General features: G+C 37.7%; 1 protein-coding gene across 1 annotated transcript; it reads right to left on the bottom strand.

The window, feature by feature from the left end:
• Positions 1 to 802: 802 nt before the first annotated feature.
• Positions 803 to 2,309, bottom strand: LOC150079213 (adhesion G protein-coupled receptor E3-like). The gene has a single exon (XM_090382836.1). The coding sequence runs from the start codon at positions 1,953 to 1,955 to the stop codon at positions 918 to 920; it is 1,038 nt and encodes a 345-aa protein (XP_090238962.1). The 5' UTR covers positions 1,956 to 2,309; the 3' UTR covers positions 803 to 917.
• Positions 2,310 to 21,814: the final 19,505 nt, after the last annotated feature.

Raw genomic sequence — 21,814 nt, 5'->3', positions numbered from 1 at the left:
TTGAATAAAAATGTTTATTCAATTATTGTAAGACATAATTAGCAAATTAGTAAACCATAGAGAATTAAACGAACATTAAATTTATAGTACAATGGAACACAAGTTTACAACTTATAACAGTTTTGTAAAACAAATTGTCAGGAAATAAGATGTTAGTCTTTTTAAATACAGCTGCGTTTAGAAGGGGTGGGAAACAGTGGTCAGATACAAGGATACAGTCGCGACGATGTCTATGCAGTAGCATAGTAAACTTTTGTGGGGGTTGCCAGCGTAAAATCCGATTTTGGGACTCGGTCTGTATTCACGACCCTTTGTTAGAGTGCCAAAGAAATCTTTGTTGCACTTTTAATGATATTCTGTCGTTTTTCAGCTTTATAGTCCAGGAAAAAATTACAATTAATTTCTGAAAATATGATTACAGCGAATAATCGGGGAGACCGCTTGGAGCAAATCGGTTAAATCTAATTAAGGTGCGTTTTAAACAGCGCGGCCTCTAATTTCGCAAGGGATGATGTATCTGTACTTTTTCCTGAGCTCTTTCATCAGTTTGATTATAAGAATCTCAGGGACATTTGGGGAACCGTTTTTTAGCTGGGGATTCCCAATACATTGCATCAGTTCGCTACATGTGCACTATACCGCTGTGCCTGTGATATTATTACACGAATTTCACTGTTTGTAGTACAGGTTAGATAGCTTAAGTTAAGATAAAGAAAAAAAAAAAACACGCGCGCGCACACACACACACACACACGTGTAGTGATAACGTTTAATTTATACGTGTACAAGTAAAATAGATTATTAGAATCTCAGTGCATACTCACTGCTTAGATTTCGCACAAAACTTAGCAAACGCAACCTGTTCCACTAGTAGTTCTTAACGTTTGATAAGCACAAGAAGAGGTTTACCTGCATATTTACACAGCATCAGGTGTTGGTTGCCATGTGAGAAGAGCCAGACTAGCAGACTGTGATAGCTCTGAAGATCCATAATTGGAGGCTTTCTCAGATCGTGAATTCCGAAGAGATTTGCTGTACAAGCGAAAGACGCGAGAACTGCAGCTATAGGAGAGCGACACGAAGAATCCTACTAGAGAGTTCAGGAGAGCGAAGGTGAACCAAAAGAACTTCAGCCGACCAAACTGTGCAATTACGCAACATGCCCATGTACAGACAAGTAGAAGGGTCATTTTGGCATACACAAATAGCTGGAGGTACCTACGTCTGCGCATCTTATCTCTCGATCGCCGATTCATCTGAAGACTAGAAATGTAGCGAATAACGACAGCTGCACGGAAGAAGTAGCCAATTTCTGTAACCGTAAGTACAGCTGATGGAAAGACGAAAGCGTACAGTAGCGAGTTTCGACCGATCACCCAGCATGTTGGGACGACTAAAGGTTCATCGTCGGCACGTGAACGGAAATGAATCAGAGACGCTACGCCAGTGAACAGTCCCGGAAATCCCCACGCAAAGAGAGCACACCATATGAATGATTTTTCCTTTTCCTTTTCTGCTAAAGGTTGAAGATTAATGTTGTTTCTGAAGGTCTGATGCATGTCACGAGCCATAACAGTCAGCCAGCATTGGACCGCCAACCATAGATAATGTAGCAGAAAGGCGATCGTCAAACAAAGTGCGTTGTCAGGAGTTCTCTCTACTCCGATGACTGAAATTAAATGAGCGAGGAAGATGGAGGCCAGCAAGTTCAGCAATGATGTGCCACTAAGAGTTCTCAAGTCAGAAAACAAGCTGTATGTTATGAAAGCTAAAACGACACCCACGATAGATAAACTAGTTCCGATAACTGTAAGCAAAGAGAGCAAGCCTGTTGTTCCACCTCCGATCTCTGTAGGGGTTACGATACTTCGGTTCACCTTGTCAAGTTCAGATGCAGAAACAGCATTGCTGTCGCCGGACAGAGCGTGAAGACTGACAGCAAATACATCAGCCATTGTCGATTAGTTATCTCGAAGTGCTCGATGTCCAGAAATGTCAGCAGCGGAATATAAGGAAAGAGAGACTTCCAGAAATCATTTGCGATGACCACTCGGTCTTTCGACCATGGTAATTTAACACATGAGCAGAGTTATGCAGAATTTGGAGCTTTTTTCCCCCTGTCTTAAAGTTTCTGAATGGCTGTTGATTACACTTAAAATACTTACAAGGAAGAAAATAAAGCTTTTATCGCAAGCTTATAATAGCGGAATGTACAATAAATATCCATGACATGAAAGGTCTTGCCATTGGTTGTTCTTGGAGAAGTGTGCCGATTGATGTGGTAAACACACACATCTAGCAAGCGAGGAGACATTTCTAATAATCAAATGCTGCTCTCATCACTAAAACTAATACCCCGCGTTTCCTCCTTGATAAGTCGCGCATGTCATGCGCAGCTGCAAAATAACCGAAAATAGTGCGCATGAGCGCTGCCTGAGAAGCGACTGGATGCTCCAACACCTCTTCCGTAGAGATTATTTATAGAGTGACAGAAAAATCGACTAGCGGTGAATGTACAAAGTTGATTGCTTGTGAATATATATTATAATTCTGCAATTTTTAGTTTGTTTTGTAGTCCTGTTCTGTTAGATAGCTTATGCAACGACACTTAATTCTGAAAACAGGGGGGTATACAATCCCTAATCTGCTATTTTTGTTGATACCATAACAAAAAAGTAATGAAGAAATAATACAGTATATATCCAGTAATTAGAATTTTAATGACAAAGAATGAGGCTTTCAGGGCAAATGGATCCCTTTCTCAGCAAACGTATACAGATTATAACAGAATATGGACGTTATAGATAAAATTTCGATAGATATAAGAGCTGTGCGTGCTCTGATGCTTACATGCCGCGAGATTAACACATCCTACTAGATTGCTGTTCATTGTTGGTACACGGACTTGTGTAGGTTTGCTGCCAGCGTTTATCAAGCTTCAAGATTGTCGATTCCAAGATAGGGTTTAGATCCTCGTGCCCTTGCACCGATTCAAGGTTTTTGAATTGCATGATATGTTCAACGATTCCAGCCAAAGGCGGTGGCGGAAGTGTTGGGATTGGTCGATCACTTCGTAATCGCGTTTAGGGTTAAGGTCATGGTGGGTCGACCAGAAATGTTCCGCAATTGCGGAGTGGTCAGGCCACCAAGGCGAATTGATCTGTCATGCTCTGCAAGGCGGTCTTGAAGGGTATACCACTCCGCTACTCTGCAAGGGCATGAGGCTACACCCTATCTTGGAATCAACAGTCTTGAAGCTTGATAAACGCTGGCAGCAAACCCACACAAGTCCGTGTTCCAACAATGAACACCAATCTAGTAGATGAATGTCAATCTCGCGGCCATGTATGCACCAGAGCACGCACAGCTCTTATATCTATTGAAATTTTATCTATAACGTCCATATTCTGTTATAATCTGTACTGAGAAATTCTGTTTGCTGAGAAAGGGATCCATTTGTCCTGAAAGCATCATTCTTTGTCATTAAAATTCTAATTACTGGATATATACTGTATTATTTCTTCTTTAAGTCGTGGAATCCAGTACCACGGGCCTATTTGCATTTAAAAAAAAACAATGGTTCTAGTGTGGCAAAATATATCTCATTTGCGTGATAATATTACTTAGGCTTCAGAAATTTATCTGCAGCCTTCTTTCTCTTAACACAAAATATGATCATGTTCCTTAAGAAGTGTGAATGCGGATTTCATATTGGATAGCCAGAGCTGCTGCTAGGAGCTTTGTAAAGGTATAGCTGCACAGACCTCGTAATTTTACTGTTAAATGTGCATGTTTGCGTGAAAGTGTGTGTGTGTGTGTGTGTGTGTGTGTGTGTGTGTGTGTGTGAGAGAGAGAGAGAGAGAGAGAGAGAGAGAGAGAGAGAGAGAGAGAGAGAGAGAGAGAGAGAGAGAGAGAGATCTGAATGGCGAGAATAGTATTACTGCTCTAATCATTGAGGTGCGGAAGAGAGACAGAAGAAACAGAAGAATGCAGAGGTGAAGCGAGTGATTGCAGGCCTGCAAATTTGACTTCTGTGCCAAGGAAGATAATAGAGTCACTAGTTAAAGAAATAATGCAGGATCGGATGGATAGGATAGGAATGGAAATACAGAATAAGGCAATCACAGCATGGATCCATTAAAGGGAGATCATTCTTAATCAATTTGATTAGCTATTATGAGGTCGTCACAAAAGATTTACGAACTCATATCCTGATTTTACGAACTTTTCCCGCGATTTCATTAAACAATATCCTTTGAAAATAAAATAGATAAGAATGAAATATTTTCATCTTTTATGTAGCAATTTAACGTAAACTGTATATGCAGTTAAATACGTGGGGGTATCAAATAGTTCGTACTCTGACCTAGATAAAACATCAGTAGGAAGATGCTGTTTTTAATATAAGTTGTCTACATATTCAATAACTAACGTGTGAAATTTCATTCCCGTAGGTGATCGTACACCAGAGGTGGAGCCCGGAATCTGAGGAAGAACGCTATGGTGGACAAAATGGAGTATCAAGCAGTGATCAAGTTCCTGCATTTGCAGGGCAAGAAAGCCCAGGAAATTGACGAAGAAATGAAAGCTGTGTATGGGCAGAATTATCCATCCTATGACACTGTAAAAAGGTGTAAACGGAGTTCCAGTGCGGTCGTACAAGTACCTTTGACGAGTCAAGAGAAGGAAGGCCATCAACATCCACAGACAGTTGCAAAGGTTGAGCGGTGCTAAGTGACAGAAGTGTGACAATTCATTTCATCGCAAATGCAGTGGGAATTAGTTATGGGTCTGCCCACAGCATTTTACATGACCATCTGCACATGTCTAAGGTCTCCGTACGATGGGTTCCATTGGCACGATGGACGCCTTTGTAGAAGCAATGTCGAATGCAGTGTTCTCGTCAACTGTAGGATTAGTGTAATACGGATGTTGAGAACTTTTTTTGATCCATTTGTGACAAATGACGAATGCTGGATGTATCAGTACGTTCCAGAGACTGTCAAAGCACACCTCCGAAAAAGGCAAAGATAATTCCATCTACGAATAAGGTGATGTTGTCCGTGTTTTGGGACAGAAAAGGGGTTATCCTGACAGATTATCTACCTCGTGGTTCCAAACTTACTGGAGAATACTACAGAAATCTTTTGAAAAAGTTACTTTTGAAGGTGAAAAGGCGTGGAACGTTAGCCAAAGGTATCCATCTTCTGTCAGACAATGCACCGGCTCACCATTGCAATAATACGACACCTCGCGGCCAATAGCCAAGGTTTTTACATAGAAAACTGAAATAAGTCTAGAGGATTCACATTGAAATCCCGATTCTCTGACCTTCTGGTGTAATTTATAAAAATATTACATAAATTACAGAGATGAATTAGATTACTATAGAGAATAAAGTAAGAAAATTATAATAAATTTATAAAAAAGGTGACTTCCGGTGATATCATCGTGGCGTACACCTTCTGTCCTACAGTTTTATGCTTGCAATGACATATTTTCTGTACTTTTTGTTAGATTTAAATTGAGAGATCTGCATCCACGTTCTGGACAGTGAAGCATGATGGTGGGAATGAAGCGGTTAGATAGGTGGAGTCTGTTACAGTCGCTGCAGAGAGAGAGGGAGAAAGTCTCTGAGGTTTTGATGTGGGATCCTCCAATACCAAGTGGGCCCCGGGTGTCAAGCGTTCCGTGACCAAGCAATTTCTGTGAGTTCCAAAAAGCGTTATATCCAAAGAGCCTTTGAATAGATTATATTTCGTTCCAACTACCGTTTTCTTTATTTATAAATTACTGTAGCACTTTCACACTACAAGAATAGGCAAGGGCCCAGAAAGGAAGGCCACCTTTCTATTTATAAGAGCACCAACTAAATAACTCAGCTGCTTGGTCACCTAGTGGCACTGCTCCTGCCTTCCCGTGGCGGGGTTGGAAACTTGGGTGGTAAAGCAAACCCCCAAGGGCCAAAAGGAGCAAATCATGGAATGTGACAGTTTTCCACCGATTAAGACTACAAATCCGAATCATATGGATTTGCATTAACCCGATAGTGACTCATCCAATCCAGAGAGACTGAGGGCAGATGCTCCTCGAATTGAACACCCAAGTTTTCTGATTATACATTCACTAACAAACCAGCCCTTAGGCAATCTATCGCCATTTCTCATACAAAAATGTCTTGAGAACGTAGCTGGTTCCCTGAAAATGGTGAAACGACTAAAATCTGGCGACCTGCTTGTAGAAACCACCAGCTCTAAACACTGAGTCTCTATTCAGACTCAACTCATTTGGCGGAGTTCTAGTTAAGGTCCCCACATGCCACACTTAATACATTCAAAGGTGTAATTTCAGAATGGGACCTAATGAATGTCTTAGAGGAAGAAATTGTTCAGGAACTGCAGGATCAGAAAACACACAGACTAAAAGAATTATGATGAAAAAAGATGGCGAGCTCATTCCGACTCGGAGCATCATACTAACATTCAGTTCACACAACCTACCTTCATCAATGAAAGCAGGGTATTTGCATTGTCGCATTCGTCCATATATTCCGAACCCAATAAGATGTTATAAGTGTCAGAAATTTGGACACTCACAAACAGTCTGTCGAGGTGACTCAGTATGCCTAAACTGTGGATCGAAAGAGCATACCCAAGTTGACCGTAATGCCCAGCCTTCGCTTTGTCCGAATTGTAAAGGCAACCACCCAGCCTTCTTTAAAAATTGTGAACAGTGGAAATACGACAAAAAAATCCAGAAATATAAAATAGAAAAGAAAGTCTCGTTCCGAGAAGCACGAAAGCAATTACAACTACAGATGCCTAGACGTACATATGCCGAAGCCTCTAAAAAATTTCATTCAGTATCAGTCCAAACTGATATATGAATTCCACCAAACATATCCATTTCTGAATGGGCTCGATCCTTGCTCTCTTCTGTACTACAATCGTCAAAGCAACATATTTCAAGCAGGGCTAAAAAACACACCAGTCACCATACCACCTGCTGATGCAGCTCCTGTTGGACCCGTTCAAGCAGAGAAGCCAGCTCCCCTTAGCAAACAGCCAGTTGACTCCATCCTTATGGATACCAATGAAACTCCCAGTCAAGATGAAACAGAAACCATTCTGGAAATCCATCCAGAGGATGAAATAGACACGAGACTAATTTTCCCAAAAAGAGATAAAATTAAAAGTGACCACGTCAAACAGACTTTTAAAAAACAGACATACTCAGCTCCTTCATCTAAATCTAAACAATGAACAACGTAGTCCAATGGAATTGCAGAGGCTTTCGTAGCAATATTGATGACATTCAGGAAATAATTAAACATCATAATCCAGGTGGCATCTGTTTACAGGAGACTTATTTAACTTCTCAGGTATCTCTCTCTCTCGATCAGAAATTATACTTTTTTCCGACAAGATAGACCGGTTACAAATAAAGCTCACGGTGGGGTTGCTATTCTCATAGATTCACGAGTCCCTTGCAGACGTATTCCTTTGCAAACCTCTATTGTGTTGCTACGCGAATAGCAATTGGAGTGACTATAACACTCGTTTCAATCTATCTGCCGCCCAGTCAGCTTTGTACTATTCATGAACTTAAAGGTTTAATTCTGCAGTTGCCAACCCCTTTCTGTTTACTGGGCGACTTCAATGGACACCATCCATTGTGGGGTTCTCCCAATGCAGATGGACAAGGAAAACTCATTGAAATGCTCATCGACAGGCAAAATTTAACCATCCTAAATACTGATTCAGCAACTTACATCCATCTCCCAACAGAACAGTCTTCTCAATAGATCTATCTATCTGTTCTTCAATCCTCTTTCCTTGTATTGAGTGGACAGCACTCTCACTCACTCACTCACTCACTCACTCACTCACTCACTCACACACACACACACACACACACACACACACACACACACACACACACACACACACACACACACACACACACACACACACACACACACACACACACACACACCGGGCTAGCCAGGTGGGTAAAGTAGTGCCTGCCTGGCAATCCAAAGGTCGCGGGTTCGAATCCCGCCTCGGGCTTGGATCAGAGTAAAATGCAAAAACTTTGCAACACACGGGCAACCGCATCCCGGTGTCCGTCCCCGCACGTGGGTCGATCATACTGTCTGTGTAAGTAACACAAAAATCGCGCAACCACCAGCAGTTATTTTATTATGATTATTATTAGCTATAAGGTGCTAGGAAGCCTGAGGCTTATGCTGCACCAGCCAAAAAAAAATTCCAAAGTTACCCTGAGAGAAAAGTAGAAGGGAATCACCAAGAAAGAGAAGAATTATGATGTGGAAGTCTGATAGGTGCCAGCGTCTTCCGCTTCTAGGCTGCCCAAACCTAGGAGCAAATAAAAAAAATAATAATAAAAAAATAAAATAAAATAAATAAAAATTTATTCCCCCCCTCCCGAAAAAAAACAACCACCTCTCTTTAACCAGGCCGCAGGGAACAATCCTGTTGTTATTTTGTTTTTAGGGGTATTAGCGACTAAGGCCATATTGCTCCGGGGATATGCGGTGGTTATTCCCTGACCTTTCCGCATCCTCCGTATTTGGTGGTGACGGGCTCGAACCCCGGTCTAATCAAGAAGCGTGTGCTACGCACTGCTGCTCCTGCCCACCTGGCTACGGAACAATCCTGCTTCAGTAAATTCTACTGATGCTAGCAAACAAAGCAAAACTAATAAAAAAAGAAAGAAAGAAAAAAAAAAGGATTCCCCTTTACAGGCTCGCCAAAGAAAGAATACTCACAAAGCGCAATCCCGCATCAGTAATATTTAACTGACGCTAGCAAAAAAAAAAAAAAAAAAAAAAAAAGTACAGTCATGCAGTCGTACTAAAAACCTAGTCTACACTAATCAAAATAGAGAGCTGCTTCCTTTTAAGGAATACGCTCTTACAAAATTCCTGTAATAGCTTAAAACGTTTTTTATCAGTCAACAATTCTGTTTCAGTTCCCCTATTGAATGTAGGCAAGCTAGCTCTTAATTTATTTCTAAATTCTTCATAAATTGGGCAATCATACAAAACATGATCCCAAGTCTCGTTGAACCTACAGGAGCATAAGAGATCTGTTTCCAGACCTAGATCACATAGTTTAGATTTTAATGAGCCATGTTCCGTTAGCAAATAAGACACTTCCATAGTTGGGTAAAACCACATAGTCTTCTTACCCGTATTAAAACTTAATTTTGGAATAAACAGCCGGGTAACATATCCAGTATTACTCGTGCTCCAACGGATCTGCGATATTTCATTTAACTTTAACCCTATATTCTTTTCCTCAATTTTCCTATCTACCAAAATGTCATTAGTAATACCCAAAAATGAAATCTGAATTCCCTTTCTCAAAAAATAGCTGAATGCCCTAAACGCTATATATAAATCTAACAGAAGGGCGCCAGCAATTACCTGCATTGCATGCGTAGAGACGGTTTTACATACTCTTAATATTGTTAGCAACATGGATCTCTGAATTGAGTTAATCTTATTCCTAAATTTAATTACATTAATTCTCTTAAACCAGACAGAAGCGGCGTATGATACTATAGCTAAGAATATAACCTTATAATAAAACCCAAGGATCCTTTTACCGAGTCCCCAGTCCTTTCTAGTAATCCTTACAATAGGGGCAGTAATTTTTTTAACTTGTCCACTCAGATAATTCAAGGTGTGTCAGAAACGACATATTATCATCTATAATTACACCAAGATGCTTGACCTTAGAGACCAAAGGTATCTGCTTATTATTAATAAGTACACGAGGAGGCCTATTGTAATCAATACCATAACCGTCTTAGTAGAAGATATATTAAGTTTATTATCTGTAGCCCAATTGCCGAGACTATCCACAACCATCTTAATTTTACCCTTGATATCTCTCCTGATATTCCTTGCACGCACAACACCAAATCATCCGCATACACGGTTTTATGACAAGCAAGTGTATTATCATGCAACCATATATTAAGTACCAGATTCCAGAAGACTGGACCTAACACTGATCCCTGTGGGCAAACCCTGTTAATATCTAGTTCAAATTTAGAATGTGGTACCCTAACAATAATTCTCCTCCCGTTTAAATAATCTCTAATTGTTCTGTATAATAAATCCAGGCACTGTAGTGCTCTCAAAGAGGCCAACACACTCTCATGCCAAACAGTGTCAAAGGCCCGCTCAAAATCAATGAAGAGGGCCAAGACATATTTGCAATTAAGAGTTTATACTATAATTAACAAGATAATGTATTGCATCCTCTGTCGAGCTTTTGCTTTTAAAACCAAATTGATGTGGAAAATCTAAATTCCTGGCCAAAAATAAAGCCTCCAATCTGATTAATATCAATCTTTCCAATACTTTTCCAAGATTTGGTAACAGTGAAATAGGCCGGTAGCCTCTTGGATCAGTAACTGGTTTGCCAGGTTTCCTTATTAATTTTAGTAAAGCCATCTTCCAGAACCCAGGTACAGTCCCAGAAATAAAACATTTATTAAACGCATTTACAATTTTAATAATACAGCTATTCTCAAGCGTATCAATTCCTGGAGTTTTATTAACATTCAGTTTAGAGCAAACTGACCTAAGTTCAGTAATATTAAACAATTCAACATCATTATTACCCATATACCTAAGATTCTCTTCTCTAACATTCCTCTGATACTCAGAATCCTCACTATGTCATCCATCAAAAATAATTTATCAGTTATTGTAGTTATAGTTGTGAACCAATCAGTAGTTATCAGAAGTAACTGTACTTATTGCATTATTTAAATTTAGTGTATTCCTGGTTAGCTTAAACAGAAGTCCCCAGGGATCAGTATTCCTAACATTAAAAACCAGATCTTGCCATGCCTTAATCTTATGATTATAAATATAAATGGCTTTATGATACAATTACACGATAACACTAGGTTAAACTTTAAATCAATTAATTTCTCCAATTAATTGATTTAAAGTTTAACCTAGTGTGATCTTGTAATACAGGCTTATTTAACTGACCTTTGTATAAACTCAAATAAAACAAAATGGATCTGCGATCACTATTAGTAAAGTTATCGTTAACATCCCAATAAGAAATTCTTCTATCTAAAGACTGACTAACTAAAGTATATCAATATTAGAACTGCCATGTAAATTGTCAAATGTATACCGCTTATTAGGCAAATTTAAAATATTCAAATTATAACATAAAATAAAATCTTCCAACTGTGCCCCTCTGCTGTCTCCAAAATTGCTATGCCACATTCTAGATTTAGCATTTGCATATAATGTTATGATTACATTACTGCCAGCCACAAATTACACGTCTTTCTAAATATTGGATACTAACATCAATAACAATTGCAGGAGAACAGTATAGAGACACTACATAAACCGATATCACAGAAGTAACAATATATACACATGTAGCACATTCTGAACAAAAACTGGATATAACAGTGACATTTAAATTTTTATTGAAAACAACAATACCTGTTTTTGGTTTCACAGTCACTGTATGGATTACCTTGGATGTTACTGGAAAACAGTAACATCCAAGGTAATCCATACTCACTTTATAGGATTCTGCAAAAACACCAACATATGGTTCTTGCAAACATAATACATCTAACCCATAATCAGTCATTACAACTCTGGCCTCATCCATAACCCTTCTGCATCTTTGACCATTTAATTGCATGAAGTTAATCAATTCTACATTATTATCATCACAGCCTCTAGAGTTTATAGCACTATTATTCATTAGAAACACGCGTACTGGCAAAATCTAATGTTTTTATATATTCTGGACACTGTGAATCCCTCACAGAGTGTTCACAGTTCCTGTATATTTAGGAGGCGAATCTTTATTTTCACAATCATTATAAATATGATCAGGCCGAGCACAGTGGCCACAAATAATAGATTTGTGAGTACAATAGACTGAAGAATGTCCGTATCCGAAACACCTAAAACATTTAGTCACTATTACAAACTTTCGAAACTTATGGGAATTATACCCAATAAATATTCTGTCATTCTGCAAGATACTGTTATACATCTTCGGGACTAGGCTAATCACCCAATTAGTCACCCACTGTTTAGATCCTGTACTAAATCTGAAAGTCACACCCTCTTGTACTTCTTTTTCTGTAAAACCAAAAATCCCCGAAATTTTTGCAATATAGATCTTCCAGTATTTCTTCCTTGGTTATATCTTTGAGCACATCAAATACTAAAATTGTTGGATTAGCTAATCTAACTCTATCGGATTTAATTCCCTGTCCTGACAGCCCTCAGAACTGACTATCCTGTCGAGATCTTCAACTTTTTCTGTCTCAGTGAGTACACCTTTATTTCTAATCATTCGCAAATTCCGTACTTTTATATCTCTGAAATCGTTTTTTAGAGAAGTGACCAACTGCTCAACTTGGCATCATTATCAGCCCTCAAAATTACTGTACAGGAAATCCCCGACTTACGTAAGGGTTGCGTTCCGCGAAACTCTATGTAAGTCGGGAAATTTTCCCTATGCTTGTGCAGTACTCGCAACTGTGTTCGCTGAATTGATTGAATCAAAAAAGAAATGTTCGAAGAACATGTAAATAGAATTATTTATTGTATTTATTTAATTTTTTATCTCATGCGTAGGAAAAATTACAAAAGCGTGTAATTTAAAAAAATTAAAAATTAAAAAATTACAAAAAAAGAGAGGAGACAGGCATAACGTCAGTAAGTTTTACCTCTCGGGCATCGTTGCCAGAAACGACGTCTTCAGCTGATAAGTACGCCGCTGTGGAGATTCAGAAGTGATCGGTACTCAACCTTACGAAAGAACATACTAATGGATGACTGGACGATGGCTTTTTTCTTTTAATCGTAGATTTCTTTGTAGCAAGCAAGCATATCATTCATCCCTCTGTTAACTTTTAAGAATCGTTCGCTGTCAGGATCCATCTTCTCAAACCTTGCCAATGCAATTTAACGAAATGCCATTCTCCTCTCTCTGGCGATGAAGCGTCTCGGCTGCTCATTTGGTTCATCTTGAGCTTCGTCAGCATTTTCTTCTTTCACTATTGCTGCCTGCAAGTCAATATATTATTCGTTAGATAATTCCTTCTCTTCTTCCTCTATTAACTCCTCCACGTCTTTGGCATCGATCTCCAACTGAAGTAGCCTGCAACCTTTACAATCTCATCTGTAACCTTTTCGTATTATTCGTCTTTTTCAAATCCTCCGTAGCCTTTTACGTGCCGTGGGCATATTTTCTTCCACGTGCCATTTAAACAACTTTTAGTAATTCTCGCTCAGGTCTTATTAATGTTTAAGATGGCGTGGTAAATATTGTAAGGTTTCCGAACGTCTCTCAATGTAAAATTTTTCTCATCGTCTACTGCAGACAATGCCTGAGCAAATGTTGTGCGTAAATAGTATGCTTTTAAATTCGAAATAACGCCCGGATCCATAGGTTGGATGAGTGAAGTCATGTTAGGCGGTAAAAATATAACTCTCACGTTCGAATTGAAATCATCCAAATGTGTAGGTTGTCCAGGAACATTATCTAATAGAAGCAAAATCGTGAATCGTCGTTATTTTTCAACCTCGGGAATGAAACAGCATTTAAACCAGTCCTCAAAGAGAGATATTGTTATCCATTCTCTCTCTCTGTTTCGATCGGAAATGCACGGGTAAGGTGGCTTTATTGATGCCCTTAAATGCACGAGGATTTCCAGAATGGTACACAAGCAGTGGTTTTAATCTGTAATCTCCCGCTGCATTAGCCCCAAGCAAGAGCGTGGACCTATCTTTTGACGCCTTGAAACCTTGTATTTTCCTCTTTGGCAATGTATGTTCGATCCGGCATTTTTTTCCAATACAGAGCAGTCTCGACAACGTTAAAAAATTTTCTGCGTTAAATAGCCGCCTTCATCAATAATTTTTTCGAACACATCACAAAATTTCTCTGCAGCTGCAGAATCGGCACTGGCGACTTCACAGCATACTTTAACGTTGTGGAAACCAGCGCGATGCTTGAATATATTAAACCACCCGCTGCTTGCCACGAACTTGGGTTGGGGTTCGCCGTACTTATCCTTAATATCTTTATAAATACTTGTTGCTTTTGTTTGAATGGTCATTAGGCCCAGGGACACTTGCTTCTGAATCTGATTTTCCATCCATATTATTAACAGCTGTTCCATCTTCGATATAGCACCTGAATTCTGCTTTGTGATCACTGTTGACCTTAAGTGCGTTGATCTGTTGGGGGGGGGGGGGCGGATATATAAGTGAATTGGTTTATTTTATTTTTTTTTTTAATAGTAATAATTCTTTATTAAATATTCCTTATTTGTTCTGTTCCCTTTTAACTATATAGACCTCTTTTCCTTATACCCCCACGTACACATCTGACTTTGCTTCACAGAAGAATTCCAGATTCAAGGGAACTTTGTATAATTCCCTTCGGAAAGGCTGAGTGTTCAGGAATAACAAACTCACAAATTAATAAACAACAAAGTTTATTTACACACACATTATATATATATATATATATTGTGAAACTTCTCCTAACGGACACCTCTCGTTAACGGACATTTTCAAATTCCCCAACTCACCTCCATTGGTTTTAACGTGTTTGCAGCTTCTGTCTAGCGGACATTCTCTGTAACGGACGCGGACAGGCAATCTGCACTGTTTCGTTTAGATTAGCACAGTGTTTCCCAACGTGGGTCCCACGCCCCACATGGGGGCAATTTGATTGTTCAGGGGGGCAATTCAAAAATTGCTCGTCTAGAGTTTAAAACAACCGCCTACTATGATTTAACTTGTACAAAAGAAGAATTGTTGGTATCTCAATTTTAAATAAGCATTCGTTAAATGTTGTACTTTCTATAGAGCTGCACTTGAAAGTTTGGAGTAATATCAACTACAGTTTGCTCGGAGAGTATTGCTTACTATGCCTAGTGAAGGAATAGTACATACTGTATTGGACGATTGCTTATGGCATATGCAATGTGCAAGCAAAGTGGTTGTCTACTGTAGCCTACCGCAAACTCAGCATGTTATATGAAATAGGTAATTCCTTTCATACAAACGCTCGTTTGGGCATCGTGACTGTACATTTGGATAGGTTTGACGATCTCAGATTAAAATAAAAATTACTTTGTCCACGCACAGAATTATTATTAATGAAGAACCGTGATATACAATGGTATGTATTTGTCATATATGTATTTCTGTGGTCTCAGTAAATAAGCAAATAAGTCCAAAAACTCGAATTTGCAGGAGAGGAAAAATAAACTTCACACTCTCATATAAACACGCATATATTCGAATATACAAATATTTATTACTCACGCTAAAACTACAATAACGAAGATAGCTGCGTGTCACATAATAGTAAATAATAAATACTTTATTATAGTGCACTTATCTCATTTTTGACAAATTAGACTTATCTGCTTGTTCACAGAGACCACAGATTTAATAGCCCGAATTCAGTAATTCGTGTGATTTATTCATTCAAAAAACGTACTAATAATTAATTTTGATATATTAAAATAAAATTAAATTAACTTTAATGCATAGTTTATTTTTAGTTTTTGATTTATCTTATATTTATTTCTTTCAGTTGCGCAGTAAAATGAGTAGTGCAAGTAAAAAAAAAGTTCGCCAGTATTCAGAGGAATACTTAAAATTTGGTTTCATACCCGCTATCCACGATCAAAGGTCACCTTTTTGTCTTTTATGCCAACAATGCTTGACCAACGAATCAATGAAGCGAGGTCGTCTTGAGGCGCATTTGAAGGCGAAACATAATGCTCATGTAAATTCAGATTTAGATTACTTTCAAACTTTAAAGAAGAATTTTGAAAAAAGAGCAACATTAAAGTCTCTGTTTATTGCTCATACTGCAACTGTCAATCGTACTCTTGAGGCTAGTTATGAAATTTCTTTACTCATTGCTAAATCTGGGAAAAATCATACTATAGGAGAGAATTTAATCAAACCATCAATATCAGCATTTCTTAAAACAGTTCTGGAAAAAGATGAGAAAGACGTGAAAGCTATGCCACTCAATAACAATACTGTTAGCAGAAGAATAGATGAAATGAGTGAAGATATTGAAATACAACTTGTTGGAAAGCTGAAAACAAGAAAATTCTCAGTGCAAATGGATGAATCAACTTTGAGAGACAGTGAAGCCGTACTGATAACTTATGTGAGATATATTGATAAAGGTAATTTTGCTGAAGAAATGTTATTCTGTAAATCATTAGAGAGCACCACTACCTCCAAAGATATATATAATAAGCTAAAAAATTACTTAGATGACAATAATATACCAATGAAAAATATAACATCTTGCGCTTCAGATGGTGCTCCTAATATGATGGGCAAGAAAAATGGCTGCTTAAAATTGATGAAAGATGAGAATCCAGAAATGCTTCTTGTGCATTGTGTTATTCATAGGGAAAACTTGGTAGCTAAAAATATTTCGCCTGTTCTTCATGAAGTACTAAAATCAGTTATAAAATGTGTCAATGCTATTAAAGCTAATGCCAAATGTGAGCGTCTCTTCAAGCTTTTTTGTGAAGAACAAAATGGAGACCATGTGAGACTTTTACTTCACACTGAAGTAAGGTGGCTCTCGAAAGGGAACTGCTTGAAAAGATTCATGGAACTATTTGATACTATTAGTGACTTTTTAAGTGACAAACCTGAAATGAAGCATCTGTTAACGGTCGATGGTAAAGCATTTGTGAGTTATTTAGCCGATATCTTTGAAAAACTAAATATATTAAATAAACAACTTCAAGGAACAAATAAAACTCTCGTCGATGCAAAAGCGAAGATATTTGGTTTCATTACATTTATTGAATTATGTCAAAAATATATTTGTAACAAAAATTTTGAACAGTTTCGTTGGCTGCAAAAATGTGAAGTGACTGATACCGCTGTACTTGTTATTGTCGATCATCTGAAAATTCTGTCCGCTGATTTAAAAGAAAGGTTTTCTGATTTAAAACAAATTGATTTTCCAACCTGGATGATGCAACCAATGTTAGTGGATTTGTCTGATGTATCAATGCAGAACCAAGAAGAACTCTCAGAAATGCAAAATGATGAGTCAGTTAAAACTTTATTCAATATAAAAGGAGCGATGGCATGGCTTTGTGATGAAACAGAAATTAAATACCCAAATTCAACCAACTTTGCAAGAGAGCTATTGTTACCGTTTCCATCTTCATATTTAGCTGAATGTGGATTTAGTGCCATAAATGATTTGTTCCTAAAGAAAAGAAATCGACTGGATATCACAAAACGGGGAGACTTGAGACTGAAGCTGACTAAATTGGAGCCCAATATAAAATCTCTCTGCGGCAAGCATCAAGCACAAGGGTCTCACTAAATTTAGTGCACTCATCTAGAAGTGACTTCACATGGAATGTTGAAATTATTAAACAATTAAATAATAATTACTAAAAATTAAAATATTATAAAAAAATCTTTCATATAAATTATTTTGTACTTGAATTTTAGTTGTCCATTATATGTTTTGAAAATTTACTTACTGTTTTTTTCTTAATAATTTCCTAATGATTTCTTCCTAAAACCTAAGTTTTGTGTCCTGAACAAGTTGTAATTAGGCTTCATTTAGGGAATAATTCAATTTTTGAATATAAAAAATATGTATATCGGTGTTTCCCAACGTTACATAGGGGGCATCAGAATTTTAGAAAGACTTAGGTGGGGCATGGTAAAAAAAAGGTTGGGAAACACTGGATTAGCACTTAATTTGATCTCCCCATAACGGACAGCGGGCGAGCTCACGGCCCTTTTTCTAGGAACGTTTCTTCCACGTATTGCCTCAATCGTGTGTTTATTTTCTATTTCCGATTCTCTGAATTTTATCAAGGTTTACGTCGCGGTTCTAAACCCGTTTTCAAGAATTTTAAGGCACGTGTAAAACTTCTGATGAATTCGGTGTGTGCAGGGAGGTGGGGAATATGGTCGGCCTTTCGTCTTTTCAGTTTCAGTTTTCAGTTTTCAGTTTTGTTCAGTGTCGTGTGAAGTGCACAATGTCTTCTCGTAAACATTTAACTTTAATAGATAGTCGAACTCATTAATGCGTATGATCGGCAAAAAAATAGTGTTCGCAATTTCGCTGTAAAATTCAAAATCGGGAAGACGCAGGTAAGCGACATCCTAAAGAAAAAAAATGAACTGCTCAAACAATTTTGGCAACACGTAAATGATCAGGTTCAAAAATCATTCCCGAAAACTGTTGGACTTCAAATTTGTCGCGCACTCACAAAATCCTCGTTGTTTCAAGGGCATAAAGTTGAATCTTTTGGATGTTGACTGGAAGTCTAATAAAAAAGCTTGGATGACACGAGATATCATGAGCGAATTGATAAGCCACTTTAACCAAAACATGATTCGTCAAAACAGAAAAATTATTCTTTTCATGTATAGTGCTGCATCTCACCCGCACATTGAATTGTCCAACATTCAAATCATTTTTCTGCCACCAAACACATCTGCAGAGTGTCAGCCCTTGGATCAAGGGATAATAAAAAATTTTAAACTTCACTACAGAAAACGTGTTTTAAGACATCTCAATGCAAACATGAACGATGTAACATGTGGGAGTGATCTTGGAAAGAAAATCAGCATCCTATATGCGATTCAGTGGATTTCCTCTTCAGTAAACGCAATTAGAAAACAAACTGTCGTGAACTCTTTTGTAAAGTCTGGCTTCTCAAACGCAAAAATTGAAGTTGTGAACAGCAATGTGGAGCACCAAGAAGAATAAGAACTTCAACATCTATTGATAATGTACGATACTTCCGCTACAAGTGACCCTGGCTACAAAGATATAGACTCAAACTTCACTACACAAGATGGTGCTCTAGATATCAACGACATCATCATCGATATTTTTCAAGAAGTTCCTCATGAGGATGAAGAAATGGAAGGAGGTCATTCTGTCGAAGAACATATTAACGACGAACCACCGATGAAAATAGAAGAAGCGCTCATACAAATCAATCGTTTAAAAATGTTTTTCGCCGCCGAAGAAGATACTGAAGGACTTTCGATGGTTTCTTCAATCCAAACAAATGTTGAAAACAAAATTATCAGCCGGAAGAAGGTGCAGAAGAAAATAAGTGATTACTGTATGTATTTTTCTTAAGATAAAAGTCATAATATTAAATTATATACAGATTTTGCACAAAAATATTGTGCAAAATCTGTATATAATTTAATTTAATTTTACATTAAACGTTTAACGATTTTTCTTTATCTCTTGTGTATGTAATTGTATATTATTTACAAAAATATTGTTCAAAATCTGTATATATTTTAATTTAATTTTACATTAAACGTTTAACGATTTTTCTTTCTTTCTTTTTTTTTTTTTTCTCCCTCAGACTTCTTGTTAGCGGACACTTCTCTCTAACGGACATATTTTCGTTCCCCATGGCTGTCCGTTAAAGGGAAGTTTCACTGTATATATATATACACAACATAATATACAATTGAATAAAAAAACATGTAATATGCATACAAGTTTAAATCAAGAATACCTTGCATATATTATTCTTATTCCTGTTTCCCTTCACTAGCTAATCTGAGTTGACCATTATATGAAAACACTTGATTCATTCTTCTTGCCCTAACTAACTCCTTCGATACAATTCTGTTTCTTATATTAACAATCAATATGCTACTTTCATCATTATACAAAAAAAAAAAATTTGTACTCTGTGTTCTCACCATTCTGTTACAATACACTGAAGACCGATCTTAACTTTCCTAAAGTCTCTATTTGTTATTAGTCTTTCAGATGAACCAACAATTCTTCATCAATACAAACACTATATTCAATTATCTATCCTTAAATCATTCAAAGATAATTCAATTATCTATCCTTAAAACATAATCAAAACTTCACATATAAACCTTACTACTAGTTTCCATATTACACATTATAACCATTTGAACAACAATTTAATCTATTACTCATCCTTCGTTTCCCTTGCATTTTACAATAACCTTTTTTTTACATAATAACTCTGTTAGTATATATAATTTACTTCAGAGATAATTTATCTATCATTTTACTTCTAGTGCTACCCCTTTTTTTTTAATTAATTACTATACTGTTTCACTAACAGTCCTTGTTAACTTACAGTACTTACTATATTTCTCACCTACTTCTATCTTTTTTCTTTCCTTTCCGGGGAGGTTTCAACCTTCCATTTTTGGCTCGCTGAGGATCTCCTTCATCTGCTTCACCTGAACCTGCTATAGATAATTTTCAGGAACTGTTGGCTGCATGGGACTGGCGTCCTTTCTCCACCTTATTCGGGCTACCTTCCATTCGCTGCTTCCTTCCTTCTCATCGAGCTACTTATTTTTCGGCTTCGCTCCTTCCCTCTCCACCTTATTAAAACTTATTCACAAAAAGAAAATTCACAGGGCATCTCACACTAACTCCTTCTCTACTCCACTTTTTACAGCTCATCCACAAGGAGATAGCTCATAGGGTGCCACCCTTGCTTCTCCGTCCACCTATTAGGAACTTCTTATTAAATTAAGAAATATTTCACAGCGCTCGTTGCATTCGGGTCACTACCCTTGCCTTTCTTCCGATGTGGATTAGACTGTAGCATACGGCCACTGCTCTTGCCTTCCAATGATGGACAGGCTTATTCTCCTTACACTCCATAATTTCTAACACGACAAAAAACTGAACTGTCAACTGTTACCAACTCATATTTTCTACCACAACCAAACACTCAACTGTCCATGTTTACTTACACCGACGAAAAAACTCAACTGTCTGTCCTAACTCATTTTCCCAAACGCCGACAAGAATCTAAACTTTGTCTCCCCTTAATTCATTTCCATAAACACCCACATAAAACTCAACTCAGGGTTCTGCGTTAACTCACATTTTCTAGCACGACAAAAAAACCTCAACTGTGTCTCCCCTAACTCATTTCCATAAACACCCACATAAACTCAACTCGGGGTTCTGTGTCTCTCTCTCTCTCCCTGTTCACTCACTTTTTTTCATCTGAATTACGTACCGTCTCTATGTGTCAAACACTCCCTTGTTCTGAGTCTTAACCAATCTTTCTCATTTTGTCAACTTTCACTCTGTTCTATTTGCCCGTTTTATTTTCTCAAGCTGTCTCCTTATTGTTCGATCTAACTTCTTATTTTAAGAAATTTGTAAAATTTCTCAGGCTGTCTGTACCTTTGAAGTCAGCCGCTTATAGTCATACTTTAGCAGACTAATTTCACAAGATCTACAAAACTTGCTATCACACAGCCAGACGCCAGTCTTAACTCTAATCCCAGCATTTGTCCTGTATTTACTTCCTGTCTCTTCTCCAGATGTCACCGATCAAAGAAATGTCCCGATAGTACATGATCCACCGCACCATTGTTTTCCAGAGTTAACACCTATTACCAACAGCCATTGCTACTCGTTTCCATTGTTTTGGTTTGTCCCTGTGTGCTGGGAGTCGAAGTGTACCTAGCTTGCTAATAGCCTTTCAGCTTACCGCTCCCCTTCTATAAACGTTGTCTAATTTAATCCCTTGCGAGTGACCTTAGTAATATTCTTGACTTGTAAGGTTTCGCTCCCCCATATTGCTATATTATAAGTTTTACTTTAAATTAATCTCACTTTTCTATAAAATATTATACTTGTAAGATTTTATATCTTACAGATCCTTTGACATGTTCTTTTATACGCGCGCTGTCCTATGAAAT

Source organism: Mastigoproctus giganteus, chromosome 10, assembly GCF_048544385.1.
Source record: "Mastigoproctus giganteus isolate SK-2022 chromosome 10, ASM4854438v1, whole genome shotgun sequence".
NCBI lineage: Eukaryota > Metazoa > Arthropoda > Arachnida > Uropygi > Thelyphonidae > Mastigoproctus > Mastigoproctus giganteus.
The sequence above is the reverse complement of the archived record's forward strand: the minus strand, read 5'-3'. Positions and strand labels throughout refer to the sequence as shown.

What these genes read in the sequence shown, in the direction of transcription:
- LOC150079213 (XM_090382836.1), bottom strand. Translation starts at nt 1,955, where the DNA reads ATGGCTGATGTATTTGCTGTCAGTCTTCACGCTCTGTCCGGCGACAGC.